The 12587-nt window shown below is 40.2% G+C and overlaps 1 protein-coding gene across 1 annotated transcript in view; it reads right to left on the bottom strand.

Annotated features, from left to right (window-relative positions):
* The window catches only part of CFAP58 (cilia and flagella associated protein 58), a 59817-nt gene extending 52766 nt beyond the window's left edge, over window positions 1–7051 (bottom strand). Inside the window, exons 1-2 of the mRNA XM_072870522.1 lie at window positions 6977–7051; window positions 4921–5202 (exon numbers count right to left, since the gene is read on the bottom strand). Of these exons, the coding sequence (XP_072726623.1) occupies window positions 4921–5202; window positions 6977–6985 (291 nt within the window). The 5' untranslated portion in view covers window positions 6986–7051. The remainder of the gene's footprint in view (window positions 1–4920; window positions 5203–6976) is intronic.
* Between the last annotated feature and the right edge of the window lie 5536 nt (window positions 7052–12587).

Raw genomic sequence — 12587 nt, 5'->3', positions numbered from 1 at the left:
CCTTTGGACGAGGGCATAGGAAACATTTTGAGCCATTCAGGCTATGTCAATTTACACCACAAAAGCTCTAATACATTTTCTTTAACACATAGATCTGAACATTATCAAATCTCACTCTACAAGGTTTTGGTCATGTGAGTCCCACTAATATCTGAAAATTTACTGAAAATTCAGTGCCCACAAAGGTACCGTCTACTTAAATAGCTCACTTATGTCTGTAAAAATCTTATTAGCTGTTATGCCAATGAACATCCAATTTTATTTGGATGAGAAAAAGATGTTACTCTGGGCTTTTCTCCCTCTTTGTTCATTTTCACCTGTGAAGACCTAGTGTATTTTGATTTTAAGTATATATTTCGACAACCCACAATTCTCATGCCAAATTCCAGCACATGGAATTACTTGAATGACAGACTCGTGTGCCTCTCACAAGCCCAGGATTTGATATCCACAAATAGGATAGGGGAGGAGGGTTCACTTGATTTTTTAACTTCCTCTGCACCTCTCTCCCTTGAATCAGATCCTTAAGAATCACACAGCAGGCTTATTCCTTGCCAGGTTCAAATCAAGCTCCTACCAGTTCTGGAATCCTGTGCTAAAAATATGCATAGATTCAGAAAGTGACTGGACTGGAAGAAAAGTTCCCAAAGACTCAGTAAATAATGAAGACACTACTTTTGACACTAGAAGTCCCTGAGCTGCAAATCACAGCATGATGTCCTCTCTCATGCTCTTTTCTCAGCTGGCTCCTGGTGGAGTTCTGGACTTGATGGACTTGTACAGATTTAGACTCCAAGTGTGGCTGTGCAACTCTACATTAGCTCTAGGGTCTCCCCAAGCAAAGCCAGACAGAAGCATCATTACATCAGGCCATAATATCCCTGTCAACTCCTACTTGCATCATATGAAAATGGGGCAGGGAAAAAAAAAATTAAAAACACTCCACAATGAAGAGTAGCAAATAGTTTAATTTATATCAAATTGTTTACAGCAGTTCTTTATTGAAATTAACATCTCTGGTTCTAAAAAAACCCTATTTAACACTAAACTCAAAATGATGACACCTATATTACGGTATATTGTTAATATATTTATTGAACTCTTTTCAATCAAATAAATGTAGTACTTAGCTGTTTACTGCCTAAATTAAAAATTCAATTCTATCAAACGAGCAGAAGTAACAGGCTACCATAATTTGCTGAAAAGCTAACACAAAATACAACATCTGTAGCCTCTTCAAACTGGAGAGGGAATATATTTTCATTTTATTTATTCAACTAGTTCAGCATATCCAAATTTGAGAAACCATCTGGAGCTTAAAGATCAGGAATGTTTGCTCTTCTTTTTTTTTCCCAGCCTATTAATAAAGAGTAAATGGTGGGCTTTACTTGTTCAGAAATTCTGAAGATTACAGTCAATTAATTCACTACCTACAAACAGTATTTTCATTACTTAATAAATTACTTTTAGTTCAAAATTTAGTTTGAAAAATATGCTTTTCACTTATGTATCATCAAGCATATTTAAACAGTTTTAAATATTAAAGTCACGTTACATTTTATACATTTTGAGTTCTAAATTCCATTCAAATGCAGCAATGATCACACATAAAGTATTAAGTATCATCTAGTAAATAATAAATTTTTCATTCATTATTATCTTACATAAAAATGTTCAATTATGAAATTTAAATAAATGCATGCCAGGCTGTCATAATGGTATGAAGACATAGTGTATCATCTTGACTGGCAGAAAAGCATAAAATATAGCTGTAAATAAACATGTTTCAGATTTTCCAACTGATAAGAGGTAACCAACCTTTCTCTAGAAAAATGCAAATGGAAAGTAAGATTAAAGCTGATTACTTAAATCAAAGCTTCCTGCTGGCTGATTAGACTGTGATTAAAATTGGTGAATTAAATCATTACGATTGAAGTTTTGGGGGATAGAACTGGTGAATAAAATCAATATGCCCTCTGAGACATCTTACTGGCTTCAGTGAGTCTTTTGTTCTAGTGAGTATTCGCAAAAGTGATCCCCTGAAGTCACTGAGGCCATTCAGAAAAGCAGTGATTTCAGGTCACCCTAAGCTGTGCTTTTTGAACTTTAGCTTGCTTTCAATGTGTAAGAACAATTTTATTGAATTTGTATTGCTAAAACCAATTTTCATCAATAAGGTTAGCAGGCACAGATGATGGCCCCATTAATAAGCAAAATCTAAATAAGAATTTGCTACAGACTTCAGCATCAGCAAAACTGGGCTTCATTGTAGTTGTTTCTTGGTTGTGTCTTTTACTTTGAATAGCAGATCAACAGATTGCTTCCTTTAAATTCAACAGTAAAGAGGAGGAAATTTTTTATGGTGGTAGCCTTCATTGAAAAAATATTCACATTATTACCAAGTGGAGAGGGGAACTGAAATAATGTAGAGTATGTCAGCATCACTGGGTGATTGCAGTACATGGTTAGGTAGGTGACATGCATTGCAGTCTGTTGTATAATTAAAGATGGAAGTACACTGGATGTTTGCAGTTAGAATCATTCAAAAATTTTTTGAGAAGTACTGGAAGTCTGGAAATTGTGAAGCAGAATTCATAAAGTGTGACTGCCTTACTTTATTTTCATTAAATACTCCAAAAGATCACATCAATTTCACTGCTCAGAAACTGAGAATTACTGAAATGCTTTCTTAGTATATTGGATTGATACCCCTGAAAATTGAAAACGTGGTAATTCCAAGTGCGGTGTTACAAGCTCCTATAAATTCCCCTTCCAGGGTTCTTCCAGTGCAGCCTTGTGGATCAGTATCCCTATCAATGAAAAAGAGAACTGTATTCCCTTGGTGTTCAGCTTGGCACTTTGCTCCTTTGATATGACTGTAAACAGCAGACTATTATGTCCGGTTTATTAAAATTACAAAACAGAGCACTGAACAACCATCAGACAGTTAACAGCTATTGATTATTATTGACCTGGGTCCTACCAGGCACTGATCTGTGTAGTTAACCCCTGCCCCTAAGCAAATTCTACTGATTACAACAAGGCTTCACACGGAGAAAAATTTTGCTTCTGCAACTTGTATTTGTTTATGAAGCAATGACCTAGAAGAGGAAGGCTGTACACCTGTTACCCCAGTGACCCATCAAGTCACCAAGATTTAGGGCCTTAATTTGAAGCAACTATACAATTTTTACAGGAACAGGCCCACCAGGATTCTCCTATCTTTTGTAAATAATGAAACAGTAGAACAGATTGTTTAATTTAGCGCTGAAGAGTATAATCTTTGCTATTTTAGCACTTCAGCTTTCCTCAACACTTGCCTTGGGCACTTGTGAAACACATTTTTTGAATGTTAGTAAAACTGTAGTGAAATACCACAGCTGTAATGGAACTTCCCTTCAGAAAGGAGAATAACATGAAATATGAAGGGTATACCAAACAAAACCCCAAAACACGACATGAACATTTTAAACAATATCCAAATAATTCCTGAACATTTAAGGGAAAAGCTAATTCTCATAACCAAACTGAAAAAGTATCAGTACTGTTTACTTGGCCCACAGCACACCACTAGAATTGAAATGTCACATGTTGTGCATTGCACGTAATTTCTAATAGGATCATATTGTCAAGCAGCCTTTTCACTACAAAATCTTAGCTGGTTCAATAGTAGGTGGTATTGTTAAGCCATACGTTGCCTGAGCTTCAAATTAGCTGCTGAAATTGGAAAGGCTCTTATTTTTCCTACTCTTCCACTCCTCAGTTTTATAACATTACTAAAACAATGTCTCCTCAGCTTGGGAACATCTTGAAGAATTGCCTCTGCTGCTGTTCACACTCAGAGTACTGCCATGTAATAGCAGAAAGAAAACAATTAAGGATCATTGCGGTCCCTGACACCCACCTACCAGGTTTTGATTAGCAGCAGTGAAAATCAACAAGATTTTCTACAGTTTTCCTCCTCCTTGAGGATGCTTTGAGCAGTACCATGGGCTTGCAAGCTGCAGCCATAGGATGACAGCACTGCTATTTATATTTACTCTGAGTGTATTTTCTTCCTAATTCTAAGGAAAATAAACTTCATTTCAAAGAACTTCTATTTCTGTAGTGCTCATAGATCACTCTGGATTGTTACACTGGAACAATTTTACTGGAACAAAACACTTTATTGTAAGGCATGGAGGTTTATCAACTAAATGCTAAATTAAAGCCTGTCTAGGTTCCACAGCCTAAGCTTTTAAACCATCAGAAGGAAAAAAGTTCAAAAGACAGTCTTCTGATCATTTGGCAGCTTTAGGTTTCTGGTAGTCAAACCTCACTGTAAGGCTAAAAACATCGACTGTTTTTAGCAAGTCAAGCACTTTTATTTGACAGAGTTCAAATCAATAATAACAAAGAACACATCAGAGTAAATTGGTAAAATCACATTGAAATGCTATATAGGATTCCTTTTCAAAAACACTGTGACACATTTATTTATATGAGTTGATGAAACTTCCCTGGTCTACAATCCATATTTCAGCAAGTAAGTAGATTTTTTATGTTCTGGCAATAGTTAACATCCAAGCAGTACTTCAAAAATATTAATGAATCCAGTCTCAAAAACTGTATATTGTTGGAAATGTGCTATTTTACAGTGGGAAAGCTTAAACAAAAATTATTAGTGAGTACTTGAAAGCTGATGGAGTTGGTTTAGTGAAATAAACACAGAATTTGACTGGGACTAGTAAAAATATCAGGCTAAAGAAACAAAGTGATTGGTAGCAAAGCAGAGGTTGAAAAACTGGAGATGCCAGCTCTATAGTTAGTCCTCCGGCTAGTTCTCTACATAAAATAAAGTGTTATTGTAGATGCTTTTCTTATTACCATGTTTTTCATTAACAATTTGCAGATCATATTTAATACTATTCAAAACTTTACCATCTTCATTGATGATATAGTTCCCCGATCATCCTTAGAGAGCTTTGTGAGCGCAGCTACTTTAGATGAATTAACCACAAGCTCAGCATTCAGCTCCCTGCATTTCTCCATGAGACGCTTTTCATTTTCATGAGACTTCTTCATAACAGCATGGAGCTTCTCATATTCTATTCGGAATTTTTCCAGAGTTTTATCTCCCTTAAGTAGATCTATGACTTCTTGGAAGTCTTTTTCCAGTGCTTCATATGCACTTTCTTCTAGATACGGTTTGCCAGACTTTTCCTGAATGAAATGAGATAGATAATCAACAAACAGGAGGAATTCAATATCTCACTTATGACCCCAGAATATAAAAAAGCTATATACTGAGTGTGTAACAGCTACTAAGAAATCATGACAAAATTTTCTGAAATAACAGTTCTCTTGCTAGCATATGATATGCACATTGCGGGCTATTTTTCAAACAGATCTCCCCCAATTTTACTGAAATAACTTGTGCTTTAACAGTCAGAGTTCTTGCAATTGAGTACCACAACTACTTTAAAGACAGGTCTATAAAATATCATCATTGTGATAGTATTTAAATAATACATCAACTATTCAGGAAGCCCAGTATTTTAGCCTCAATTCTTCCCAGTTCTCTACACTCTAAAGTCTGATTAGTTTATGCTTTCTATGCAGATAGTGCCAGCAAATCACTTGCAGATAAGCGTGTCTGAAAGCTCCAGTAATGCCAATGCAAGCCAATCCTTACTCTGCAGGAAATACTACTGTTAAAACTTTCACAAGGGACATTCTTGATCTATCTCAGTTCTGACACCAGATTTTGCCAGCTCAGTTGCTAGACACCAAATTCCACCAATATTTTTCAAACCAGCTTAAAATAAGCCTCCATTATAGCCTTCAACAGAACACAGTCATGCCAAGTGGAGGCAGTGTGGCCACTTCTCGGGAGTTAGCTTGATCTGCTAAGCAGCAAGATGAATCAGCCCACAGGATGCTTCACGCTGTCACAGATACATTGCTTCCATTACTCAAGCTTGCTCAAAACTGACTGGAACGTCTCTACACTGCAATCTGAAGTCTAGGTATATGGTTATAATCACATCTCAGAGGTGGACTCACTTGGATAGGAAAACAGCTCTCCTGTTAGCACTGGGCCATGGATATCTGGAGAGCCGCCCTCACAGAGAGGCAATGAGATGCACAGCTCCCACAGCCTTAAAAATCTGCCCTCCTATCTCCCCCCAAACCAATGGATTGCTATTTCAAAAATGGTTCAGGCCCCTACTCACCATTTGAACACAAACAGTTTAAAGGCAAGAATTTTCAGAATTCTAAAAAACAAAAATTCTGAGAGCAAAACGACGTTTCATTTGTTTCACTGGGGTTTTTTTGGGGGGAGTACCTAAGTTCATGCTACCTGAAAAACCTGAAATTAAAAAGGTAAAAATGGACCCTTACAACGTGAAAGAAAGGTCAGGCTGCACAACGCACTGAGGCAGAGGCACCGGCTCCAAATCCCCCCTCCTTGCCAAGGCTCTGATTTGAGGGGTTTTTTCTGTGTCAGAAATTTCAATGGGAAAACAGCAAAGGCAACTTGAATATTAAAACCTGCGCGGCATGGCCAAAGTTTGGCACGTAATGCCTTCAAACCTGCCCTGGCGCTCATGGCAACGAATTTGCATTTATTCTTATTTCATCTTCCTCTCCAATGTCAAACCTTCAGTTTTGATCCTGTTTACGTTTGTGATCATAAATAGAGTTAAAAGAAGAGCAGTAACAGCCGGGGGGGGGGTGGGGGGGGGAACGCACCCACGATCTTAAAAAGTGGCAGGTGTTCCTAAAATGTAAGTGTTATCACTGCTTATGTATAAGTAGCCTAATTGCTCCTGCTTTCAACACAGGATCTAACTGAGCTCTGCTCACAAAAGTAACTCGGCACATAAATACGGCCTACAGATACAGATGATCTATAGATGATGTCCTTGGGCTTATTCTGAGGTACAGCGTTCGTCCTGTCGGGGCGGGGAAGGGAGGGTGAGGGGGGGCTCACCTCAGCCATGCTGCCGGCGGGCTGGGGGCAGGAGGGGCCGTGCCGGAGCCGGAGCCGGTGCCGAAGCCGGTGCCGGTGCCGGTGCCGTGGCGGCCCCAGGCCGCGGCAGTGCAGAGGCTGCCGCGCCGTATCGTAGCAACGGCGGCGGGCGGGGCCGGGGCCGGGGCCGGGGCCGGAGCGCGGCGGGGCGGCGGGCGGGCCGTTGCGACGGCGGGAGCGGCCGTTGTGGCCGCGGTGGCGGCCCGTGGGGCGGAGGCCGGGGTTGCTCCCCGGGGCCCTGCGGGTTCCGTGTGCTGCGCACCGCTGTGCGGGCCCACGGCCCAGAGGCTACTCAGAGAGGCCCGTCGCGGCCCTGCACAAGACCCTGGTCACCCCCCCGTCCCTTCGGCCTCGGGGTTTTCTTCCAAAGCTGTCCGTCTTGCTGTTGACATTCAGCCGTCAGGGATTTTAATCAAGGACACTGAGGAATATTTCCCCTCTGACATGAAAGGCCAGGAGCTGCTCCGTGAGCAGAGCAGCGGGGTCAGCGAGGTGCAGCAGCTCAGCAGGAAGAGCCAAACGTCCCCTCCCGGCACGGAGGGAGGCAGGGGCGGTCCTGTGGAAGGTGATAAAAGGGGGGTTGTGCAGTTTTGGGGCACAACTGACGTTTGGAGCCCGGCTTCTGTCATTTCATTGCACCTGACTATTCACACTAGCTTGTCCGTGCGTGGGAACGATGCTGTGCAAACCACGGCGCAGAACAAGGGAAGGCAGGAGAGCGGCTCTGCACTGGGAGAGCTGTGCTGGAGTACTGGAAACCAGCTGTGCTGCTGCTGTTTGCTCCCCTCCCAGCTAACCCTTGCAATAGTTGTTTTTATCTCTGTGGGGTCACAAATTGTTTCATCTGACAGCTTTTTAGGGCAGGGAATGTATTGTACCATGTGTACACTCCCTGGCAGAATGGATGTTGGTTATGACCTTAAAGTGCCATTTGAAACTAATAATGACGATGGAAGACTTTTTCTCTTCCTGGTTTAATGAAGCCTGAATTGTAGCGCTTCATTTTACTGATTGCATGGCAAAATAGGCAATTTCAAATGGATGCTTTCAAATGGTCTGATTTTACTATTAAAACCGGAGAATAATACACATTTTATAACGTATTCTCTATATGTATGACTTTTAACTTACAAAATGTCCTACATGCTGAAACATAGTTTCAATCATTTCAAAGCACACTTCTAATAAAAAAATTAATAAAGTTCCTTTTCTAAGTTTTGCACTCTTCTTTTTCCTCATTTTCTTTTGTACTGATGTTTCTTACATAATAAAATTACCAGGAAGATAATCATGGTAAATTCCCTGATTCTAGGATTTCAGAATCTCAAGAGGACCAAACTTTGAGACCTTTAAAACAAAACAGCTACACATGTAAAGAAATATCAAAAGACATGATTTTAATTTTGCTACCAAAATACTGCTGGAGGAAGGGGATATGCTCAGAATTAAAAAAAAAATAAATAAATTATATGATATAACAAAAAAACCCTTCAAATTTACATCTTAAATATATAACCTTGCTATTTATTATACTCTTTCTTAAGGCTTTAACAACAAAACTGGAGTGGAAACTTATGAAGGGAGGTAGTGACCTTTGTGCTTTAGGCTGCTGTTTGCACTTGTGGGTAACAGCATAAATGTGTCCAAAAATGATACCCATTTATTGCAGCATTCCCATGAGTTTTTCAGACTCCTGGTGATTTGTGTCCTGTGAGATCCTCTAAAGGTGACTGTATAGGCTGGTGCTATAGGACAAGCGCTATTTGAGCTAAATTCATTCAAATTCGACAAGTTCACCGACATGGTAGCTGCACCTCCAACTGCAGTGCAGACATAGGAGGGTGACTGTGTTAGAAGTCCATGATAACTCATGCTAATGCCTGGTTTTGATAAGTCAGCCACCATGCCTTAAAACACCACAATTCATAGCGCATAGTTTTAAGTGCAAACAGGACACAAATCCGTGATGACACTCAAATATTTACTTGGAATTAATTCTGCAACAAACCTACAGAAAACCTCGACGGGTTCACGACCAAGGAGCTGGACTGACACTCAAGAGGACATCTGCGTTTCTGACCTTAGCAAGAATTTCCTGTAGCTTGGGACCAGCCACTTAAAATTCCCCATGCTTTATATTCATCAGTAAAGTGGAAATAACCACATCTGCCATCCTGCAATAGTGTTGTGACTGTCATGGCTGTAAATTATGTTCTCATGTCATAGAGTGAACTTCTAGACAAGATGGAGCTCTTGATGTGAGATCACTTTTTAACACTCCCTGTTAAGCTAAGCCTATGTTTCCAGCTCTGGGAAAACCTTTCTGCTAGTAAGAGCAAAAACCTCCTACAGCCACAGAAGAAGAAAAAATTAAATCACCTTAAATAAAAATAAATAAATCTCCATTAATAGCAGGGACAAGCCAGACCCAGAAAGTTTCAGTTCATTGAAAAGATTGTTATTTATTTCCCTGAATATATGACTTCGTTCAAGACACACCTGTACTTTATGGTAAATAAGCAGAATCACCTGTTTCACCAGCTGCATAAAAGAGAGGTTCGCATCAGTGGGTGTGTTGGTGTGCATGCAGAAAGGGTTACTAGAAAAGAAATATTTGCTCACTGATTTATTTGAGGTCACAACCCTCAGGCAGTTAATTTAATGCATGCTTTAAACTGTAGTGGCATGAAAATGATAGGCCATCGCTTCCTGAGTGTAAGGATTTATAGGCTACTGCAGAGATATAAATAAATAAGAGTAAAATCTCATCATAACATCACCCAGGAGAATGTAAGCAATTTGGGGCAGGGACCATGACAGTACATGGCTTCTGGAAAGTGTAAAATGAACCTTGTGGACATTGGAAGGCAACGATAAGAATTGATAAAGGAAAGCCTGAGAGTGGGGGGGGGTTGAAATGTGTTTCTTTTCACACCATGCTGTTGAAAGGAAGAACATCACTAGGTGGCACTCCACCACCACAGTGGTTTGATAAATCCCCCCCAACTTCAAAAAAACCAGCAGCTATTTTCAGCCCTGACAAGCTTTTCTGGTTTAGAAACGTGTTACAAATATTTATTAATACATGGAGACATAATGGTTGGGTGAACATGTGTTCATGGATGAGGTCCTGTATTTGCATACAATTTTGCTCAATTTACTCAGATAATATCATCAATGAGAGATTACCACTAAGGAAAGAAAAATTAGTCTAACAATTTACTACTATTAAAATATTATTTTATATATATTACAAATATGTTACATAAATATTACTTATCTACCTGCAAGTCTTGTAATTACCACAGCGATATGGAAATCCATCACAACCTCATGGCCTCAAACACCAGTGATGCTACAGACACCATCAGTGGACTGACGTCCTGGGATGTATCCTGGAAGCCAGTTTGCCTTCTCAGAGTTACATCAGTTTTTCAGTATTAAAACGAACAATAGCTTACTAAAAATACTTCTTTCTCTCCAGTGACAAGGAAACGCTATGTGGTCCTCAATTACTTAATTATCTAACTGATATTTTTACTATATTCTTTTTGAATGTCCTCTCCTCCTGTTATTTTCAATCAAAATGATAGTTTTATAATGTGAACAGTTGTTCAGTTTAAATTGGATTGAGGCTTTCTACTTTGTTCATAAAGATCATGTAACAGATCTCAAATAGCAGTAACCTTTGATCATGTTTGGCACTTAGAGTTGAGCCAATGATCTCAAGAGGAAGAAACACAATCATTTTCATAAAAAGCTAAATCAGGGAAATGTTTTGATTAATAGAAACACCCAAATAACGAGCTCGGTTAGTTCTGAGACAGAAGCTAAAGCTGACAAGCAGTCTGTGTATAATGTATAATTACATATTCTACATTAAAAATAAAATAGATTACAATTATGGAAAGCAACTACAATTAAGTCAATAATCCTGGAACTAAGCTGAACTTGCCATTCCCCAGCATAGTTTGGAACTGCAGAACAGTTTTCCGTCCCAGTTTTTCCTCCCAGTTCTGCAACTAGGATTACGATGGCCTGCCATGCTTGTTAGAAAATTCCTCTCTTCTACCCTTCTCCGAGCCAAACACGCAGATTCTCCAAGACCACTGGAGGAAAGCAATCCTCTGCTGATCCTCATCGCCATCGCTGCCCACTGCGGGCTCTTACCACCACCAGTATTATGGTTTATGCTACCAATCTGACCTACAGCTTTGGAGATTGACATGGGGGGAACTCTTCCTCCTATGTATTTGGAGGAACAGTCTGGTAGAAGTGACCCCCTCCCATCTGGGCTGCCCAGCGTCATTAATCCCTAGAGAGGCTATGAAGAAAAGCCTACGAGGTAGCATAAACACACACATAAACACACAGCACTCAGGTTTCTTCAGTAGATACTTTCCATTACCTGCTTACCAGTTCTGATCCATGGCTGTCTTCCCAATCATGAACATTTGGATGTATTTAAAAATGAGTTTCAAATATGTCTAGAGTCATCATATGTCCATTAGCAGAAACAACTTCCCCCCATGCTTTCCAACAGCCTTTCTGTTCCAGCAGCAGAATCCAGGCCCTAATCTCTGATTTCTGTTCCCCTTTTAAGGGGAATTAAGGCTGTTCAGCCTTTTAATTCTCAACCACCAAATCTTCCTCTAACTGAAAATGTGTCTGGCATCTTTCACTGCTTGACACTTGAGTCTCCTTGGAGGAAGAGGCTGTTAAAAAAAATCTTAATACCCAGGGAAGGCTATAGAAATCACAGAGATTTAAGGTGTTTATAAGGTCAGGTATAAGGGGGTAGATGAGGACACCATGTGGTGAGCTGTGAGGAGGTGACCCTGTCTCCCTGCACGTTTCCTTGCATGGTAGCTAGAAGGTGTGAAACCTTCATGGGTGGAAGGGAGTCCCCCACTCCCTTGGTCTGCTCGTGCTCCTGCTCTGCTGGGTCACGCTGAGCTGTGCCTGTTAAAATACTGTCCTGCTGCAGTCTCCTTTAGGCTTACACAGACACTTGCAGTATAAAAGGCAGGGCCCCAGCAAGGCCTGACTCGAGCAAGATTATCATTCCTGCTTTCTCTGTGTTAACATGATCCCTCCGTGTGCTCCAGGTTGGCAGGTGTCTCCTGTGTTCCTTGCGAAGGCAACAGCTGGAAGCTGTACTAAAACCTGTTTCATTTTTGCCTGCTCATGTCCTCTCTATCGTTCCCTATTCTCTCTTCGTAGATCTTGCAAGATTATTTTTTTTATTTACTGCTTGTAATAGCTTAAGGAAATATTGCTAGTTTTGTAATGGATTAGAAATACTAGTGGAAAGAATAAAACAATTCTTCAGTCTTCCAAGATGTCTGAAAGCAGCTGAGAAAGATACCTAGAACTTAACTCTCAGCCCAAATCTTGCTCTTATCCTGCTCGTGCTGATAGGATCTTAGAGTCCATTTTAGAAATAATATTATTATATCTAATTTCTGCTGCAGTAGCAGCCATGTGACAGAGCCATAGGCTATGTCCCAGTGTGCGAGGAGCTGTGGTACTGTTACTCCACTGCTTACAGCTTCAGGTCCTGCCCAACATC

The sequence above is a fragment of the Ciconia boyciana genome, chromosome 8, assembly GCF_034638445.1.
Source record: "Ciconia boyciana chromosome 8, ASM3463844v1, whole genome shotgun sequence".
In the NCBI taxonomy this organism is placed as follows: domain Eukaryota; kingdom Metazoa; phylum Chordata; class Aves; order Ciconiiformes; family Ciconiidae; genus Ciconia; species Ciconia boyciana.
Note: the sequence above shows the minus strand (reverse complement) of the source record. Positions and strands in the feature narration are given on the sequence as shown.